This window comes from Canis lupus, chromosome 4 (assembly GCF_011100685.1).
Source record: "Canis lupus familiaris isolate Mischka breed German Shepherd chromosome 4, alternate assembly UU_Cfam_GSD_1.0, whole genome shotgun sequence".
In the NCBI taxonomy this organism is placed as follows: domain Eukaryota; kingdom Metazoa; phylum Chordata; class Mammalia; order Carnivora; family Canidae; genus Canis; species Canis lupus.
Window position 1 is genome coordinate 41121540 of NC_049225.1, and position 21189 is coordinate 41142728.

The following is a 21189-nucleotide window of genomic DNA, read 5'->3' on the forward strand; positions in this document are numbered from 1 at the left end:
CTGTCTCTTATGAATGAATAAATGAATGAATGAATGAATCAATCAATCAATCAACCAATCTTAGAAAAAACCCAAATCCTAGACTTGAGAGTCTGGCACTCAGGATACCAAGGCCCTTTCTGCAGTCACCACAGTGATCTAGAGCACTGATCTTTGAATTTTTTTCCTCTGTATCCTCAAAAGAATTTTGATACATTATGTAATTACTCATTTCTTAAAATATCTAAATTTTTTCAGCATAAATTTAAATAGAGAATGATTTTCAGTGTACTATAAATATTGACATTTATTTTTAAAAGATTTATTTATTAGAGAGAGAGAGAGAGAGAGAGAGCTCATATGGGCAGGGGCTGGTGTGGGAAGAAAGAATCTTCCTGAAGAGTGTGGAGCCCAATGTGGGGCTTGATCCCAGGACCCTGAGATCATGACCTGAGCCATAATCAAGAGATGGCAACTTGACTGACTGAGCCAACCAGGGGCTCCAATAAATACTGGCATTTAAAAATAAAGCTGTTATTACTTTTCTTAATGAAATTTAAATATATAGTAATTTCATACCATCATCCTTTTAAGTAAATATGAACAAGTTGTTTTCTGATAGGAAATTTTGTATCTTTTTCCTCCTTGAATTCATATCTCCATTCCATTCTCCCCCCAAATTTTATGCTTGAAAGTCTTATTGCTCTCCTTATCCTATTTCTCTTCTGTATTTTGTGCTACAATTTTTATTTTTGGTGATCGTAGGCTTGGAATGTTGGCAAAAGAGCCTTCTGCATTTAAATTATCATTGTAATTGTTACCAAATGCAATTGATCAAACAAGAAGTACATGAACATCTTGACAAATAATGATTAAATACAAACCGAATTTTACTATAACTACATGTTTAAACCAATCAATAACTAAAAAATAGTTTTCATATCCATGCATTAGTATTACTTATTGCTAGAATGAGATGATTTGGCATCAAATTTGTTTTTAGATCACACTCTTTTTTTAAAAATATTTTATTTATTCATCACAGACAGAGAGAGAGGCAGAGGACACAGGCAGAGGGAGAAGCTGGCTCCCTCTGGAAAGCCTGACATGGGACTTGATCCTGAAACCCCAGGATCATGACCTGAACCAAAGGCAGAGGCTCAATTGCTGAGCCACCCAGGCGTCCCTTTAGATCACATTCTTATAGATATTAGTACTTAAAAGTCTTGTTTGTAGAAGAATGAAAGTTGTCTTCTAGTAATGTTATACAACTTCTTTGGATTCCTTTAAAGTTATTAGGTCAAAAGTTACATAGTGATCAGCTAGCAAAATTATTTTAAATTATCATTAAAACTTAATTCAATCATCATTCAATTTTGTTGAGAGCAAAGTACTGGAAATCATCTGACTAGTAAGAGCATTTTTGTATATAGTCATTGGAGAAATTAACTTTCTCAATTTCAGGAAAGCATACCTAAAAGTCTTTATCAAGAATTATGAAATAATTATTAATTACACCCATGTAGTAGAGACGGTCCTATGTACTTAACCACACTCTACTTCATTTCCTTTTTTTCTAGGTATATAGGGAGAGTACATTGTTTGCCCTCCCTTGCAACTTCTTAGAGCTGTGTCATTAGGTACTGACCACTGAACAGTGAGCAGGAATGACATGCTTCTGAGATAAGGCAGTTAATAGCTGGTGACCTCCCTTCAGTCCCCTCTGCCCCAGCAACATGGGAGACCGTGAATTCCAGATGGTGTAACTACAAAGTAGAAGGCTAACTAATCCCTTTGGACTTTACATGAACAAAATATGTATAAGACATTATGTTCCCACGGTGTGGAACTCGGTAATGTGTCAGTTTGGCTAGACTGAGCCATGTTTCCCTGATTTTGTTCCTCTGTGTTTCTGATTAGAGTAGGCCACAAGATAAGATTCCTGCATTGGTTTCAAAGAGTAGAAGTGAAAAATGAAGTCATTTTGTAGTCCATATACATTGTCATTGATCGGCTCCCTTACCTCCTTGGTGTGAAGAGTGGCTGGGTCTGCAATCACTCCAAGTTCCCTTACAGCCTCCTTTCGCTTCTCTGATTCCTGGGCCATGGTTGTGAGTTCAGTTCTTTGACAAAGAGCTCTGGCCTCTGCAGATCAACTACACCACCAAGGTCAGAGGCAATAAGAACTGACAGTTTTCAGCCCATCCTCACGGACTCTACTTGACTTAAACTTGCTCTCCCATATCTTATTTCCCTCTTCCCTTCCTGACTGCCTACCCTGTGGACTTTAGATCCAGTTTCAACTGTGAAGACAACAGGCTTATAGAGATTGCTTCATTAGATTTAACACTCATATAAGCTCAAATCCTTGTAAAAAAAAAATCCCTTAATACACTCAGTAGTTCTGCTTCTCTGACTGAATTTGGACTGATACACAGGGTTACTTACACAGGGTTAATTTGCTACTGTGGTATAGTGTATTCTATTTTGACTAATATAATGTTTCTTTACTTTTTCACTTGGAGGTATCTTCTTTCACTGGTTAAGTTTATAAAGGGTTGGGAAAACACAAATATTAATTTCTATACACGTTTGCTAGTAAGTTAACTGATGAAATGTTTCTATTTATGCACTTTATTTTCCTAAAAACTGTGAGACTAAAGATATAACTCATCTAACACCAATTATTCACAAAGCCAGTCTACACTATCAAACCAGTCATCTAAAAAGACTGTCAGAAAAAGTCTAGGTTTGTTTTTCAGTTCAAATAAATGTGCTAATATGTATTTTATAACTACCGTGTTGTTTATTCTATAGATGGATAATACATGGAACCTAGTCATATTGATAAACAGGGTGCTGCTATCTTTAATATTTCTTTTTAAAAAATTTATTAGGGATCCCTAGGTGGCGCAGCGGTTTGGCGCCTGCCTTTGGCCCAGGGCGCGATCCTGGAGACCCAGGATCGAGTCCCACGTCGGGCTCCCGGTGCATGGAGCCTGCTTCTCCCTCTGCCTGTGTGTCTGCCTCTCTCTCTCTCTCTGTATGACTATCATAAATAAAAAATAAAAAAAAATTTATTAGAGAGAGAGAGAGAGAGCGCGCATGCACACACAAGAAAGAGAATGTGAGTGCATGAGTGGGAGGGGTGGAAGGAGAAGATGAAGGAGAGAGAATTCCAAGCAGACTCTAAGCTGAACACAGAGCATGATGTGGGGTTTGATCTCACAACCATAAGATCACAATCTGAGCTGAAACCAAGAGTTGGATGCTTAACCAATTGCACCACCCAGACACCCCTTTAGTATTTCTTACCATCATTCTCTTTTCTAGAATTTTGTAAGATTCTCCCTTAAGAGAACTGCGTTCTTTGATGTCTCTTGGAAATGAGTTAAGTCAAAATTTCAGTGCAGGGCACCTGGCTGGCTCAGTTACTAGAGCATGTGACTCCTAATCTTGAGATTATTAGTTCAAGCCCTACATTGGATGTAGAGATTACTTAAAAAAAAAAAAAAAAAAAAAAGCAAATAAAAAATATTGGAAAAAAAAAAAAAAAGAGGGTGCCTGGCTGGCTCAGTTGGTGGAGTATGCAACTTTTGATCTTGGGATCATATTGGGAAAACTGGACAGCAACATGTAAGATGATGAAACTCGACCACTTTCTTATACCACACACACAAATAAACTCAAAATGTATTAAAGACCGAAACATGAGACCTTAAGCCATAAAACTCCTAGAATAAAAAATATATATGGGCAGTAACTTCTTTGACATCAGCCTTGGCAACATTTTTCTAGATACGCCTCCTCCAGCAAAGGAAACAAAAGCAAAAATACAATGTTAGAATTACACCAAACCAGAAAGCTTTTGCTTATCAAAAGGAAACCATCAACAAAATGAAAAGAACCTACTGAATGGGAGAAGACACTTGTGAATGTTATGTCCAATAAGGGGTTAATACCCAAACTTCAGAAATTAGCAATTCAAGACCAAAAAAATTTGATTAAAAAATGGGCAGGGGACCTGAATATCTTTTTTTCCACAGAAGATATACAGATGGTGAACAGACCCATGAAAAGATGCTCAACATCAATAATCATCAGGGAAATGCAAGTCAAAACCACAATGACATATCATCTGATACCTGTTAGAATGACTAATATCAAAAAGAGAGGAAATGACAAGTGTTGGTGAGGATGTGGAGAAAAAGGAACCCTTTTACACTTTTGATGGGAATGTAAATTTTGTAGGCACTGTGGAAAACAGTATTAAGGGTCATCAAAAAATTAAAAATAGAAATACCATAGGATCCAGTACTCCACTATTGGGTATTTACCCAAAGAAAATGGAAATATTAATCTGAAAAGATATATGCATTCCTATGTTTATTGTAGCATTTACAAAAGCCAAAATATGAAAGAAGCTTACAAGTCTATTGATAGAGGAATGGTAAAGGAGATGTGATATACATGTAAAATGGAATATTACTTAGCCATAACAAAGAAAGATCTTGCCATTTGGGACAATATGGATGGACCTAGAAGGTATTATGCTAAGTGGAATAAGTCAGAGAAAGATAAATATCATACATTTCATTTATATGCGGAATCTAAAAAACAAAAGAAACAAAAAGCTGAAAGAACTATTAACTAGTAATAGGGTATTAAGTACCAAGGGGTAAAGATAACTCTCAAGAATATAGAAACAGCCGTTACAGGGAGCAACCACCTCCTACTACCTTTAGGGCTGAGGCAGAGTATCCAAGGATGAAAGAAACTTGGAAGAGCCTTCCTACCCGACTGCTGTGAGATTCAGACCGCACTGGGGAGAGGGTAGTTATGGCCCATTGGATGGTTGAAGTTTGCTGAAGGGCTACAGGTGTGGCTGGCAAGCAGGAAACTGCCCACTGAAGTGTCACTGAATTCACTAGGATGTTACCCTCTGAATGTCCTAGCCACCTGTGTGTATGTTGGGGAGGGGTGTTATGGTTCTGCAAACCATTTGCTTCTGTATACCACAAAAGCAAGAAGTTAAGTGAAGTATACTAGAACTAAGAAGATAAGTTCCTTCATTTGCCTGTGTTCCTCTAGGGCTCTTTATTGACAAAGTTAAATGCTGTGCCAGCTGGCAGAGAAGAAACATTCACAGGGTCCTAGTTGGACTCCAGTATTTCGAAGTATGTAAAAGAATGTATTTGGAACTGAGAGGCTATAAATTGATAACAGGCACACATACGGTCTGAGGCACAAAAGTTAATGTATTGGATTATGAAGTGCTCTCCCAGACTCCCCTAGGTATGTTACACTATATATACAGTATGTGTACCATACTGTCTTTGTAAAATCTAAGCAATTCTGAATTCTGAATATGTTTCAGACCTCAGGGTTTCGGTTAAGGGACTGTGGACCTGAACAACCACTTTGTTGTTAGCGGGTCTTGTAAACCTCAGAGCACAGCTATCTGAAAAACTGGGGGGAAGTATGAGTCAAGGGCTTCTGCCTTTACTGACGACCAAATTCATCATTAGCTGGCTTGAAGCCTGAAGCAGTTAAAATACCCGAGAACTTGAGTTCTTGTTTGACATAAGTGACAAGCCTTGGCTCAGCTTGCCTCTCATATAGCTTGGGTAAGGCTTCTATCAATACATGACTTTTTAATACTACTGAGCCCCTGGAATCTGACCCAATAGGATTTTTTCCTCTTATGGTGGAGTATGGTTTTAATATAAGGACAGAAATCTTGAGTTATCTCCATTACAGTTCTAATGCCACAGGGTTGCAAACTCAAATTTCCTTATGGGTTAGGCACACAAATTAAATGAGTGGAGCATGCAGATAAAAGACAACAGGGAGCAATGGTGACAGTAGAAATCTATAGAGCATATGCTTCATATAAAGAAGGCAGTTGCTATGTAACCCCTGCATATTGTTGCCATGCATATCCAAAAATCTGGATAGTCTAATTTTTTAAGAGAAGACGGAAATTCAGACTTTAAAATGCAAAAATGTCAAATTTTAAATCATAAAAATGCTGTAAGATAAATATAAATATACATATTGGGAAATTCAGCTTATAACTCCTACCCTAACCTTATGTGCTAGGTCCTATGGCAAATGCTGGTACCTTAGATATCCTGGTTGGCTGTTACATTAGTAATCCCTAGTAAACCATGACCCTCTGTATTCACAACTCTGTATAGTTCCATTCTACATTGACTCTGGGCTTGGCTGTATGACTTGCTTTGGCCAATGGGACATTACCAAGTGTGGTGTGCCAAAGGCATGATAATCATTTGCTCACTGGGACTTGTCTTCTTGGAAGCTAGTCACCACACAGAAGCTTGAATGATAAGACACCAGGTGAAGAAGAGAGGCCTCAGAGGATGAGAAGCCACTGTGATGAGCTTCCAGCTGACTACAGTCTCATGAGTAACCTTAACTTATACTATGTGGGCCCAGCTGTGTCCAGTCAACCCACACAATTGTAAACATAAGCCACTGTTATTTTAAGCTACTAAGTCTTGGGTGTGGCTTGTTATGATACACTAAGTAACTGAAACAGGTCATTTATTCTAACTCCTGTTTCACTAATGAATGTCCCAAGGCCCAGACAGGGGAAGGGGCCTGGTGAAATTCAAACAGCAAATTAGTGGCAATAACTTTCCAATTCTGTGCTCTTTCTTCCTACTGCTTCTAGTTCTTTTGGTGGAAGGCGCCAGATAAGGACTATGAAACTTCAAATCCTACCGGTGTGGTACTTACACTACGTCCTCCAGGAGTACAAATTGCTGTAATCCTTAGAAATGGAAAAATTTCTAGGTCACTGAGTCCCTTCACTTCACAGGTGCAGAAAATTCCAAACACTAGAGAAAGAGAAAAGCAGGCCCTGATATTTGGAAGCTGGCCTGGTACAATTATCCAGGCTGTAATGTTACTAGACGATAGATGGTCCTCTTAGGTAGGCCTTGGGTTCTCCTCTTGGAACATAATTTCACAGAACATAAACACCAGATGGGGCCATTCTCTGACTGTGGATAGATCAAAACAGAAACAAGATAATTTCTTAATTATATTTGAATGCAGATAAAAAAAAAAAAAATGAACAGTGTCCAAACCACCAAAAATGACCCAACATCCCCCATCCTGGTTAATGAGGAGGTTCCTGCTTCTTTAGCAATTACAGCTTCAGCCTCAATCTACTGTTCCCTCGGTCCAGGCATGAGATGCCCAATCACAGAATTATCCCTACTTCCTGACAGCATCTAATCCAGAGTAAAGCCTCATTTCCTTAAACCCTCTTCCAAATCACCTAACGACTCTTACTGAGCCGCCTAGGATTTCTCATGGCGGGTATTCTCCCTCCCTGCATCCAGTAATAAACTCAACTTGCTCAATCAGTATGTACGCGACGGTCTCCGGTTAGCGGATAGACCCGACAAAGTTCACACAGAGCTGAAGGCCGACTTCACTAAGAGTCTCCAGGTCTTCAGCTGCGGTCCTCCTTAGCGCCTACTCTTTTCCCACCACCAGAATTAAGCACCATGATAACAGAGTCCTTCCTCGTAATGTTCGGAGCGGACTTCAGACCTGGCAGAGTCCGAAAGTCTAAAAAATAATTATTTTCTGAAGAATGAGTAAGAGGGGCTCAGTATACACAGGTTCCCTTTCATCCCTCAGTCACTCCCACTTCGTGGTGCGTACAGACAACACCGCAGTTCATCGCCATAAACCCACTTTCCCCAACGACATTTCCGAACCTCTCACTTCTGGGTTGCCCATACTCTCAGAGCCCCTCCTTTGCCCGACGTTCCCTCGCTTGCTGGTCCCTCCTACACCCGAGCCCCAAGCCCTCCTAGTGCACCTGGAACCCACCTGTCTCCAACATCTGCCCCTAGCCATCGCTCGCTACCTAGGCGTAGACTGGGCACTGCGGCATCGACTGCGCATGTGCGGAAACCGGTCTCACAGGCAGGATCTCTGAAGAGGGAAGAGTTACCTCTGAGTTTCCGTCCCGGTCTGAGTCGCCGGAGGCTGCCAGGAAGTCAGGAGAAGCTAGCCGGAAGGAGAACCCGCGCGCAGGGCTTTCTGGGACATGTAGTCGCGGCATTCCCGAGGCCCTCTTTGGAGGGAGCCCTTAATTCTTTAGGTTTGCACGCCCCATGTTCACAGTCCAGTGCTACTTTCGGCTCAGAATTCAGCTTCGGGGTGCCAAGAGAGATTAGCCCGGTACTGACTTCTCGTTCCCACAGCGCTCTGCGGGGCCCCCGGCGCCTGCTGGGAGCTGTAGTCCTCGGTCTGCGTACTGCGTTCGCCGAGGGGGAGGGCGGAGCTGCCGGCGGCCCGGGCGGGCTGGCAGCTAGAGTGGGTAAGATAGCCGCCTCCGCCTCTGCCGCCTCCGCCGTCGCCTCCTCCGCCCGGGCCGTTCGCTGCTGCGCGGGGAGAGCGAGGCGGGGCCGCCGGGGCCGCCATGGAGCCCGACTCGGTGATTGAGGACAAGACCATCGAGCTCATGGTGAGTGAGGCCCGCTGGACCGTTCTTCCGTCCGGCCGGCCGCGGGCGGGCCTGCCCGCCTCAGCGTCCGGCGCGAGGCCGCCCTGGGCCTTCCCGGCTGCTTTGGCCCGGCCCTGGGTCCTGGCTTTCCCTGGCCTCGGGGCTGGCGCGTTTCCTCCGGATCCCTCGAGATCTCAGGCCGGACCTGGCCCGGCCACCTCCATACTCCTCGGTTCTCCTTCCTCCCTCTGTCCTATATCCGGGCCCATCTCTCGAAGGACCCTCGCTAGCTTATGCTGTGGCCTTAGCTCACGCTCGCTGTAGCATCTCATTCTCCTTCTCTTAGAAGGAGATTTCCCCGCTCTGTTTCTCCGGCGCAGGCCTGCACCTTTCTTGCAAGCCCCACTGAGGCCGAATGAAATGGTGGTGGGCGGGGGGGGGGGGGGGGGGGGATACGGAGGAGGTCGGTCAGGGCCTCGCTCTCCGCGTCCTAGTAGGGGCCTCAGCACCCTCTCCCCAGCGCAGGGCTGTGTGGATGCCGGGATAGGCCCTCCAGGGGTGGAGGTGGGAGGTCTGGGGTTTGAGGCTCTGACGGACAGGGGCCTCTTTCCCGGCCCCTGCGGTGTCCGGCTTCTCGGACAAAGGGTTTCCTACTCCGCGGTGAGGGATGTTTGCATAGCGAGGCCCCAGGTACTCTGGATTCCATCTCCCAGGAAAGAAAAACCGCAACTTGGTGTTTCCCAGCGTTGCTTTGGGAAAATGGGGGGGGGGGGGGGTTGTTTGTCCTCCTCACTGCCGCCAGTTCTTTCTTATTAAAAAAATAAAGAGAGAATCCTAGGCCCCTAGGGGAAGCGATCACTCTTCTATTACAGCCCACTGGTAGCCATACCAGACTCCCCGGCCCTAAGGACACCCCAGCCGCTTTCCATTTTACGACTTGGAGCCAGAAGGGGTTTTTAGAAACAGAACTACGAGAGAGTGGCTAGTAGAAGCGAAGAACTTGGTGCTCGGTAGATGATTTGGTGGAAGAAAAGAAACATGGCAGCTATTACCTGCCAATTTGAACATTGGGGAAATCAGCCCGGGCTCTGGAGAGTTGGGAGGAGGAAGTCTTTACCTCAGCCAGCGGACATGCCCAGGGTTTCTTCCTGTGGAAACCTTGACAGTTTCTTTGTATCTCTCCTACCACAGTAACAACCCCCTACCCCTGGGTTGAGAGGAAAGGTGAAAGAATCTACTTAACCCAGCAAAATGTTTTCCTAGCCAGATTTTCTCCAGTGTGAAAATGTTTATTGAGTCAGTGATTCCACTGGGTAGGGTCGGTGACATCAGAGCCACTTCCCTCATTTAATGCTATAAATAATAAATGGTGACACAAAGTCTGTTGGATAGCTAGCTGCATGGTTTCTGTGGATGATGGTTGGTATCTGGGGAGTTGAGATGCGTGTTTTAAAAATGGAAGTACAGTAGCATAAATACACCAGCTTAGTATTTGCTGTCCTTTGCATAATTCACAGAACTAGCCAGTATTCTTTAAAACTAGGGGGAAAAAAAAAAAAAGCTTTGGTTGGTTCTGCTTTGTGTGCGCACACGTGTGCTTGCCTTTTAAAGGATGTTGTCACGTGTGAATTTCGATTTTCATTAAGTAATTTTTCCCTTTTAGTGTAATTTATCAAACTATTGTAGCGAAGGCTTTGATATTCTGGAAATTTTATAGGGGTTATTTTGGTAAAATATCTTATTGGAATTCCATATATAATATGTATTCTAATGGATGTACAGTATATGTCCTCACAACTGGAGGAGTACTTCATATTGAAAAACTGTAACTTGGTGCCTTTGAAATTGGCTGTTCTGTGCTCCTTCCATTTCCATTTAAAAAATAAAATGCCTTTATTTTCAAAAGAAATAGAAGAAATACAGTGTAATTAATTTAGTATTTTTGAATGGTAAAACAAAAAATCTCTGTCCTAAATTTATTTGTTTCTCATGCTCATGACTTTAAAAAAGTTTTTGATTATACATGATTTTACTTGTTTATGATCTGAAAAGGTATTTCAGCCTTTCAAGGACATTATAAACTGGGATTCTCAGAAAATTTAACAAAGATCAATTTTGAAATGACTTTTCATATTCAGATTTTGATATTCTTTCAAAGGGATACCAGTTAAGACTCTTCAGCAACCCTTTTCATAACCATATATGTATTTATCTTAGTATAGTAGATAGGACAGGTATTTAACAACTGATTTAGTAAATCCAGGATTGTATGTAGGAATGATAATGCCTTAAAATCTAATTGCATGTAGCTCCCTGTATTCACTGTAATTTAATTACAGTTTCCAGAACTAGGTTAAAAATACTTTTTATATTGGTTTCAAAATAACATGATTGAAAGAAAGGAATGGGTTAAACTGATGGTATGTTGAAAGCCTAAAGCATGAAATAGTTTTCGATTTTTATGAGTCAGCTTCAGTACTTAAATATTTGTGATTGTGGTGCCTGTACCAGTCTGGTACTTAATGGTTAACAGGATAATAACTTTCATTTGATACTCTAGAGAGTGCTCTAATATTAAAGACAGGAAACAGACTTTTTGGGCATCTCCAGTTTCTTAATCTTCATCCTTCCACTTCATTTGATTTGATTCTTTTTCTTTCTTTCTTTTTTTTTTTTTTTACTTGTACTTTTTTTAGTTTACTAAGAAATAAAGCTGGTGCTAGCCTAATAATTCAATCTCCAAAATATACCCCTCCACCTGTCTTGTGATTCCTACCTCTGCCTCAGGCTTGGTCCATAAAGATTGCTTTTCCAATTGACCTACCTCATAGGGTTCATGGAGTCTTCAATATAGACTATAAACTCTTCTTTTTTTTTTTTAAAGATTTTATTTATTCATGAAGACAGAGAGAGAGAGAGACAGAGACATAGGCAGAGAGAGAGATGCAGACTCCACGCAGGGAGCCTGATGTGGGGCTCCATCCCGGGACTCCAGGATCATGCCCTGGGCCGAAGGCAGGCGCCTAACCGCTAAGCCACCCAGGCGTCCCTAGACTATAAACTCTTGACTGAGACAACTGAATTTATAATTGCTGATAGTAAATAATTTAACCACCAAATGACTTTTCTTGGCCTTATATTGGACCAGTATTGTACCTAGTTTGTGGGACTGTTTTTGAAATTTCCGACTTTGGTAAAATGAGCGTATTATTAACGAGGTAGAAAAGTAGTAATCCGGGATCCCTGGGTGGCGCAGCGGTTTAGCGCCTGCCTTTGGCCCAGGGGACGATCCTTGAGACCTGGGATTGAATCCCATATCGGGCTCCCGGTGCATGGAGCCTGCTTCTCCCTCTGCCTATGTCTCTGTCTCTGACTATCATAAATAAATTAAAAAAAAAAAAAAAAGTAGTAATCCATTTGGAAGTATCCAAAGTTTATGAGGCTATGTCTAGTGTGATGGACCTCACTGGAAAGAATTAAAACTGCATTATGTGTCCTATGATGTTTACTAATGCTTGAGTTAGGAATAAGAGTTGATATTCGGGCCCTCATTACTAGAAAGCACTCACAGAACTGCTAGTTGGAAGAGAAAGATGGTAAGTTTTCCCTCTTAGAAGATAGCAGAAATTGATATTTGGAGTTAGGAAACGGAACCCTGCTTCCTCTATGGGTGTGAAGGCATGCCATGCCTACTTCCTTCCCCAAACACAAATTAATGGGCAGTTTATTCTCAATTGTTAGCTGTTGGATGGTTCCCCTCTTTGCTAAGTGACCTTAAGTGACTCATTTTCCTTTTGTTTTATCTCTAAGTGGCTGTATTACTTGTTGAATTTAGTAATACAGGTAAAATGAGTTGGACCTTCTTAAGAATGTAAGGTATCAATGCCTTTTCAGAGCTGTTAAAGTACAGGCAGGCTACATGGCCAAGGAGATGAAAGAAACTAAATGAAGTTTTGGAGGATGTTTCAATTTTTTCTTTTTGGATTTTTTCCTCTTCCTGTCATTGGTTTTCTAAGTGGAATAAGTGGATTTAGTGACTCTTTCAAGAAATTGGATCTTAGTTTGTCATTATCACTTATCCTTATGTGCTCCTAACCATATGTTTTACCAAACGCAGATTAAATAGACAAAAGTTTAAAAAAAATAGACAAAAGTTTAAATAGAGTCTGAATGAAATAAACCACGTATGTATTTATAGGCAGGCATTACCTGCCTCAGGAGGCTGTGGTTCAGGTATACCAATTTTTGCTCCTGGTTTGGAGTAGTTTAGATGTTCCTTCAGAATTGACGAGGACAAACATGATCCTGTGCAAATGTCTTGGTACCCCTGGCTCTTGACTGCTCTAATCTGAAAACAGCACAGGAAAATCACTAGGTCATTACATAGATTCACAGAGCAGCACAGCCAGCCACTTGGCTTTTGAAAAACGTGGGTTGTTTGGACCTTCCTGGTCCATTTATACACTGTTTCTTTTTTTCTTTCTTTCTTCTTCTTCTTTTTTTTTTATTTTACAGTATAGTACTGTCATGTATTTTCTCTTCTTTATAATTGTCTTAATATTTTCTTTAGCTTTATGTAAGAATACAATATATGATACATATGATATACAAAATGTGTGTTAATTACCTGTTTATGTTATTGATAAGGCTTCCAATCAAGAGTAGGCTATTAGCAGTTAAGTAAGTATTTGGGGAGTCAGAAGTTATATGCAGATTTTCTGTTACGCGTTTCAGTGCCCTTAATCTCCCATGTTGTTCAAGGGTCAACTGTATATCCTTCCGAGTAGTGCTGTTTGATCCTATGAATTTTGTACTCTGTGGTTCCTGGGTTCCACCTGGTGGTATTTATACTTTAAAGGAAAGAAAGCATTTCAAGTCATAGTAATTTCAGTTCCAGATTCTCTTCCAGCTTTTCTTCCCACATTCCTTACTTATTCTCTATTTCAGCCAAATGGCAGACCAAGGCTCTTCAGATTTTGCTCACATTATTATTATTTATTTATTTTTGTCAGCTCTGATATTAACCACGTCCATGTATTGAAGGCTACTGATATTTACTGGAGGGACCTAATAGTTGGCTCTCTGACCCAATTTGGGTCAAACAAACCAATTTGTTTGGGTCAAATCTCAGCAATTCTCTCTTCTACCTGTTCTGAGAAAGTCCTGTCTACTCAAAACAATTTAGATGCCATCTCTTTTGATGTCAGTTTACATTATGGTGGCACATACTGTTTTGTTTTTAGAGCACTGCCTACATGATGTTCACCGTTAAATGAAATGAATGAATTCTGGCACCTTGTGTTTATCTTGTGGCACTTAGCATATTCTAGGTTTGTATTATGGTTTCCTGTTTGTGTCCCCTATTAAGTGATAAACTCACAGTGCCCTGTTATAGTATGCGTTCAGTAAGTATTGATGAATTTTCCTGTCGATTGTTGATGTGCATTATTGCTGTCTGTATGATAATTCTCACCTGTAGTAATGATTCTTATCATAATCTATTCCTAACTCTTATGGGACTTATTATTCCCCTTCTGTGTATCATAAAATCTTGTGATCATGTCTAAATTTCCCTTCCAGAGGCTACATTGTCTTTTGAATCCTTCATAATGCTTAGCACCTGGGTGTGCAGTAGATACATTGATTTAAATTAATGTGAGGGTTTTTTTTTTCATGATGTGAAATGTTTGTAATGTTTTCCTATTGATAACTTTAAGATAAAGGCGAAGATGACTAAAGGAAAAAGACTGATAAGGCAGAAGAGGAGGGTGGTGTGTGATAAACAGACATCCGCAGACATTTAAAAACCATTATTTACAGACTTTACACGATTTACATACATCTCAGAGAGTGGTTGATACAAGGTATTGAGGAGACTAAATTCCTTTTCTATATGTGGATGTGAACTCGCTGGAGTCGGTAAATTCTGAGGATTCTATGACCTTAGAAAAGCATGCTTTAGCAGCAAGGGTATAGGCCTTATAGAGAAGCACCTAAGTTTGTATATTAGCTCTGTCACCTACTGGCTGTGTGACCTTAAGAAAGTTAACCTTTCTGTGCTATGATATCATTATCAGTAAAAATAAGAAAATGTAGGTTTTGCTCCAAGTTGTTGGGGGGGGGGCGGGGATAATGGGGAGAGTCGTATTTGAAAGGGACCTTGCAGATGCTTGTCTCAGCAACTGCTTGCCGTACTAACTTCCCCACAACTACAGGGACTGGGTTCTGTGAAGCACAGTCAAGGCAGATGATGTTTTAATCTACCCCCCCCCCCCCCCCCCCCCCCCGCTTAGTTGTGCATGTATTTATTTGTGAGGCTCTACAGAGGCCTGACATTGAGATGCTTTTAGCAGTCTGTTTAATGAGCTATCTTTAGGGGAAATGATGAAATCATACAGAATCAGTATTGGAAACTTGGGAAGTGGAAGTAGTATTAAAATTACTAAGAATTGCCAATTAGGCATAATTAGACCTGTACTCTACCTACAGAGAGAACCCACTCAACTCTGTTTTAGGTATGCTGGTAGTACAGGACTGGTGATTAGTTCATATTAACATTGAGCATTGTGATTTATGATTGATTGATTTATTTTTGATGAGGAAATTAAGATTTTTGGAGTTCTTGTTTCAGTGAAACTGATGATTTTGACCTTTAACAGAATAAGCAGTGAGTATTATACAAATTTCCTCCTGAGCTGTATTGTTCATTGAATTAGTTGACAAAGGGGGAAAAAACCTGTCGGTCAAGAATGTGCTTGTTACCCTCAGTTAAGTTTCTGTTGATCACAATTGCCTAACAGGAAGTTTGTCTTTGTAGGCAAATGAGAGACAAACCAGGAAGACCTGACAATCCAGTAGGTTATCTCTAATCTGGATCTTATTTTTGTTTTCACAAAATTCAAAGATTGCAGAATTCTGTGATGTCAACAGGAAGCATTTTTAGGATACTCCCGCTCTTGGTTAGTTCATAGACTGGAAAGCTGTGAAGTAGAAGCAGTGGGATATTAGTATGTAAGATGAAAAAAAAAAGTCTGTGAGTAGAGAGATGGGTAAATACAATAATATAATGAATATAGGAAACCATTCTAATAGCTTGCCTCAGATCCACAGAAGAAAAATTAAGTGAGAGCTTTACTACTGAGAAAAAGGAATTTGAGTCATTTTATTTTTTATTTTTTTAAGAGTTAAATTGAGAACACTTAACCAGTTTTGGGCACTAAAAATAAATATATTTTGGTTCTCCTAAATGATTACTTGGGAGACTCAAAGAGAAAGGAGCAGAGGAGAGGAAGAACTCAGTACTTACACTCCTGGCCTGGCTTCTATTAATCTTTGCAGCCCTAGCATAAGGCCTGGTGCCAATTAGGCATTTAGTAAATATTTGAAGGGAAAAGAAGAAAATTAACACAGGAATACAGGAAAAGACTTGGTGATTCAAGAAGTTCAGAAAGGAGTCCATTTGTCAGATTGTGGTTGTGTTTTGCTATAATTGTTCAACATTTTGGTTATAGCAGTAAGTTATACTTTGAAAAGCAGAATATATTCTTTTAGCAATTAGCTACTAGCCATAGCTCACTAGCTGCTCTTATCAAAATTGGGTTTCCAGTTTATTCTTGGGCTCCAGGGTAGTATCACTTAGTGGGAGAAGCTTGAGCACTTATCTTTGCTGGAGCTTTCACTTATGTGAGCTCTTTTAAGTTGTGAATATTAGGATACTTCCATATGGTTGTTATGGTGAGGCTAATTATAGACTGGTATTTCAGTCATTCTCGTTGCTTTGCCTACAATATGATAAACCAGAACTTCTTTAGTCATTGCCTGTGGATTATTTATTTATTTATTTATTTTGAAAAGACTCTATTTATTTATTCATGAGAGAGAAGGGGGGTGGTGGCAGAGACACAGGCAGAGGGAGAAGCAGGCTCCATGCAGGGAGCCCTTTGTGGGACTCATCCCAGGACCCCAGGACCACGCCCTGAGCCAAGGCAGACGTTCAACCTGCTGAGCCACCCAGGCGTCCCAGCCTGTGGACTATTTATTGACAAATCTTGGAATTTAAAAATTCCTCAGTTTCACCTGGATTTGAAATTCTTTGTCACACAATCTTTTCTGCTAAACGCAAAGACTTACTTGGACAACATTATGTATTTTACCATTAATATTGTGAGCCTCAGAATTGCATGCCTCTGTTAAAGAAATGCTTTTTAAGTGCCAAGATATGGAGAGTTAGCCCTTTCAGGATGACTTTAACTGGTTCAGTTGTATTTTAGTACAGCTAGGCTGAAATATTTATTCTTTGGTATTTTTGTACTTCTCCATTCTGACGTTAATTAACTCAGGACCTTTGAGAGTAAAGCTCGGTCTCTTCTGCCTCAGGAATATCATGGCCTTTCTGATCCTTAGACTTGGCAGGCTGCAGTGTTCGGTGGAAAGGGCATGGTCTCTACCATTTAGTAGATGTGGGATTTTGGGCAAATTATTTCTTCTCATTTTTTTGAGAATTAAATATGAATGACTAATGTAAAGGGCCTGGCCCATTAATAGCCCTTAAATAAAGGTAGGTATTATAATTACTGCAGGAACATTTTGGCAATAGGGTGGCAATTGAGGAAATAGGAAATTCATGTGCAGGTAACTTAACAGTCTTTTGACTGATTTTTAAAGTTTTTATCTGTATTACCCTGTTGAATACTTTTTCTCTCCCTTATATTTTGTTTATATATTTGCAGCCTAATGGAAAAGTTGGTATGGTAGTAAAAGAACGTTGATATAATGTGTGGAATAGATTTATGTATTTAAAGGTGTCATGTAGTAAATTTTTATTAGTGTTTTTTATAATTTTCCTTAGTTTACCCAATGACTGGCCATTGTGGGGGATCGAATCAGAGGTTCATGCTTAAAATTATGCCATGTGTTTTTAAAATGTCCTATCTTTCAGGTGAGGGTTGAAGATTTGGGTAATGTGTAGATTTGATGTCTTATATGTAGCCAACTAAAAGATTTCTTGTTAGGTGCCTAAATATCTTTATTGGGAGATATCTGTGAGCCCTCCCATATCATTAATTTTGGCTGACAAATTTTTTGTAATGGTGGAGGAGTGGTTTTAGAAAATGGATAAGGAAGTTCATTGTAGCTGAATGGTCTGGGACAATTTATGTGGATAATAGAGTAAATTTTTAGCTGCACTCATTTGGAATTGCATATTTATCATGAGTAAAAATTAATATTAGGGATGTTTCCTTCTTTGCCATGTAGAATTTCTTATCCTTCTGTAAGCTTAGAGGTGAGGAATGCTGCTGTGGAACTTTATACCAAATAGCTGACTCAGGGGTTGTAACTTTTCTTCTGTGCCTCAGATCCACCACTCCATTGGCCCTTCCTTCCATTTCTTGGTGGCTGTCCTTTGCCGCTGGTGCCATGGTGGGTGCATGGATTGCTTTCTGTCTTCCAACAGTTACCGAAGTGCATGTTTGGGATTTTATTGAAGAAAGCTGGATACAGTAAACGGAAAGCATCTTGGAAGCTGCTTGACTGCTGTCTTTTCTCAGACTAGTCTGAAAGGGAATACTCCCATTCATTCTGGATTGGTGGATCTGAAGTACAAAATATTGTCCAGGTAAGCAATTACCCTGTATTATTTTGTTATGTGGAACTCAACTCACTGAAAGAAACTTAAAACACACAATTTCTCTACTTTGTTCCATTGACAGAGAAAGGAAGAAATGTTAGATAGCTAGATAGAGTGTTCATGTTTGGGATGGATTGGTGCAGGTGTCTGTGGCAGAATTGCTAGAAGACACTTTGTTTTAGTGTAAGAAGTGCAGTTACTTTTATCGTAGGCCCAAATGTCAAACAGACAAGGAATACAGTAAAAAAGGGAAATTTGGGGAATAGCTTGTAAAATATGGAAAACAGGTGATAATTTCCAGGTATTATCTCATGATTTATAGCTCATACCTGGTCACAGTAGTTCTTGTAGTTACTGTGTAAAGTAGTGGTGTTTTATTCTTGAGACTCTTAGAGGGTCTTCTCAGGAAGATTTACTAACTGTAGGATCTATTTATTGAGCATCTGTTAGGTGCCAGGCACTGTTAAAGGCTCTTTACATATATTTCTTACTCAATTAGCACATGCTTTACCTTATATTTTATAGTTAGTGAAATGAAGCGCATAAGCATTGAGTCAGTGCAAATTGCCCGGGGTCATACAGCTAGTAAATGGCAAAGCCAAGCTTTAGGCTTGGTCTTTGTTTCCAAAGTTCTGGCTCTTTCCATGTGACTGGATATGTTGAAGTTTGTACTTCAGCTTCTGGATTTTCAAATTGTGCATCTGCAAGAGCAAGGTGTGGTTTTCTGTAATGGGTTTCCACTTGGAAAACACATGATAGATCATTGTTTGGCATAGTATTTTAATTATATCTGGTGCTCTTTCTGCTTGATGAAGAAATTAGAAGATCTTCAGTCAATTCATCAAGTGAATATAAAGGTAATTTAGGGAGTCTAAGAGAGGCAATGCATTTAAATGTCAAAACATGGTTTATACAGGGAAGTATCATTTGCTCTAGTGAACTCGAACCTGTATCTTCTCAGTTCCTCCTTAGTTTTTATTGGTTATTTAAACAGCTCAGTAGCTTATTATGTGGACATTTTTGACCTGTGGTTTGTCAGCCTTACAAGTAAGACATTATTTGGCAACTATCTTGAAAACATGACTTTTTTTGGTATTTAATATTTTTTCTATATTATTCATTTCCTTTTATCTTAAAAAATGTCTTTTTGCCATAGACTGATATCCTGGCTTTGTGATCCTTGTTGTAGTTTAATTCCGTTATTTTTGCTAATGTTTCTCCTAAGTGAGCATTTTCCACCCTTGTCATCTGAAGAGCTGTGAGGGTGGTGGTGGTGGTAGTGGTAGTAATAGAAATAATAGCAGTTAACGCTTAGTGGGCACTTACTCTGTATTGAGCACAATCATAAGTGCTTTATATATATAAACTTTTTATATTCATAGTAACCCAATGAGGTAGGTACCATTATTTCTTTACTGATTAGGAAACTGAATGATAGAGTAATTAAATAACATGTCCAAGGTTGCATGTCTAGTAAGAGACAAAGATGAGGTATGCATCCAGGCCACCTAGCTTCAGAGAATGTGCTTCTGAAGTCCATGCTGTATTGTCTCTAGTATCTAGTGTCATCCAGTGATTAAAAAGAGGGGTGGAAATCCTGAGGGCTAAAACTGAAATCACTGTAAAGGAAAAGGAAACAATTGTCAAGTCTCTACTTATGATCTTTGTCAGAAAGCAGTCCAGATCTCAGTTCTGTGTTAGCCATCCAAGGCTATCGGGCTGTTTCAAGAGGATTCACTGTAGGGTTTGGTTTGTTGGAGCCTATCTTTCAGAACAGTGCTGCCTAGTAGAACTTTCTACGGTAATGGAAATGTTCAGTGTCGCTGTTCAATATGGTGTAGTCACTTGTCACATGTGGCTATTTTGAAATGTGACTCTGTAACTGAGGACCTGAATTTTAAATTTTGTTTAATTTAAATTTAAATTTAAATAGCCACAGGCAGTTTTAGAATTTACCATCATCCTAGGTCTGGTCATTGGTTTAAAACTCTTACAAATCTCATCTGGTTAACATGCTCAAAGCAGCTTCTTATCCCAGGTGTAGACCAATATTAACCAGCAGTGCGAGACTGATGTGTAAAGCCAGAATTCAAGTTTACTAGTTTATAATGACATGTGCATATTGGTATGATTAATATAAACTTTTTTGATAGGTAGTTTTGCTTACTAGTTCCTAATACCAGTTTAAATTTTACAAATAAGAAATAGTCACAGGGACCTGAAGACTCAAGCTAAATGCCTGGAATATTGTTTTTATGTGTATAGGCTTGACCTCCCAGGTCAGATCATAGTCAGGTGGCTTACTTAGCCTGGACTCAACTGGAAAAGTGAGATACTTGCTGGACTGGGACTGAGACAGCCTCATTCAGCTTACATTAAGGATGGATGGTTTTTCCCTATGGCAGACCTTTCCTTCACCTTCTCTCCTTGCTTTTACTTCCAAAAACATTTTCTAATTAAGGTACTCATTTTTAGACCAGTTAGTACATTCAGCTTGAATGCACTCTTGACTTTATAGGTCTGGGAAGCCCTTAGTTTTCCTTTGGAAAACTGAAGGAAATAAATGCCTTAATCGTTGCTGTGATCCATTTTGTATTCATTTTTGACTCTGAGAAAGACTGTTTTTTTTGCTTCCCTGTAGCCTCTTTTGACCAAAACAGATATATTAGCTTATTTAATTTGGTCATATAGTGTAGGGTGGAATAAGAACATACTCATAAAAAATAAACTAGGTGGTACATTATCTTTGCATTTTATCATGTTATTAAATTAGCTTGTTTTTAGCCTGCTATACACCATTACTTTGAGACTTGTTCTTGTTCCTTCTGTTCTGAAAGAAGAGTGACATAACTGAATTTATATTTAAGAAGTTAATTTTTCAGGTGTGTGCAAGATGGATTGAAGAGACTAAAGGCAGGGAGACCAGTTAGTTCAAGTGAGCAATGAGGAAGGCAAACCAAAGCATTGACAGTGGGCATGATGAAGGTAGGGTGGACTTAAAAAAGATGTAGATGGTAGGATCTACAGAACTTGGGGATTGGTTATTGGAGTAGGTGATCGTTGGAATATAGTATGAATTTTAGATTTTTGC

The 21189-nt window shown here is 39.9% G+C and overlaps 1 protein-coding gene and 1 long non-coding RNA gene across 21 annotated transcripts in view; one reads left to right on the top strand and one right to left on the bottom strand.

Moving 5' to 3' along the window:
* The window catches only part of LOC102156729, a 60087-nt gene extending 52096 nt beyond the window's left edge, over positions 1-7991 (bottom strand). For all 11 annotated transcript variants that reach the window (XR_005358194.1, XR_005358192.1, XR_005358190.1 and 8 more), the window contains exons 1-2: positions 7852-7991; positions 6742-7007 (exon numbers count right to left, since the gene is read on the bottom strand). This is a non-coding gene — a long non-coding RNA (uncharacterized LOC102156729). The remainder of the gene's footprint in view (positions 1-6741; positions 7008-7851) is intronic.
* A 291-nt stretch (positions 7992-8282) lies between these two features.
* FBXW11 (F-box and WD repeat domain containing 11) overlaps positions 8283-21189 on the top strand; it is a 124811-nt gene continuing 111904 nt past the window's right edge. For 5 of the 10 annotated variants that reach the window (XM_038534761.1, XM_038534763.1, XM_038534766.1 and 2 more), the window contains exon 1: positions 8283-8491. In XM_038534761.1, coding sequence (XP_038390689.1) covers positions 8447-8491 — 45 coding nt within the window. In that variant the 5' untranslated portion in view covers positions 8283-8446. Of the gene's footprint in view, positions 8492-17924; positions 18087-21189 lie in introns of all 10 variants that reach the window. The other 5 variants (XM_038534767.1, XM_038534770.1, XM_038534765.1 and 2 more) reach the window with 3 other exon arrangements.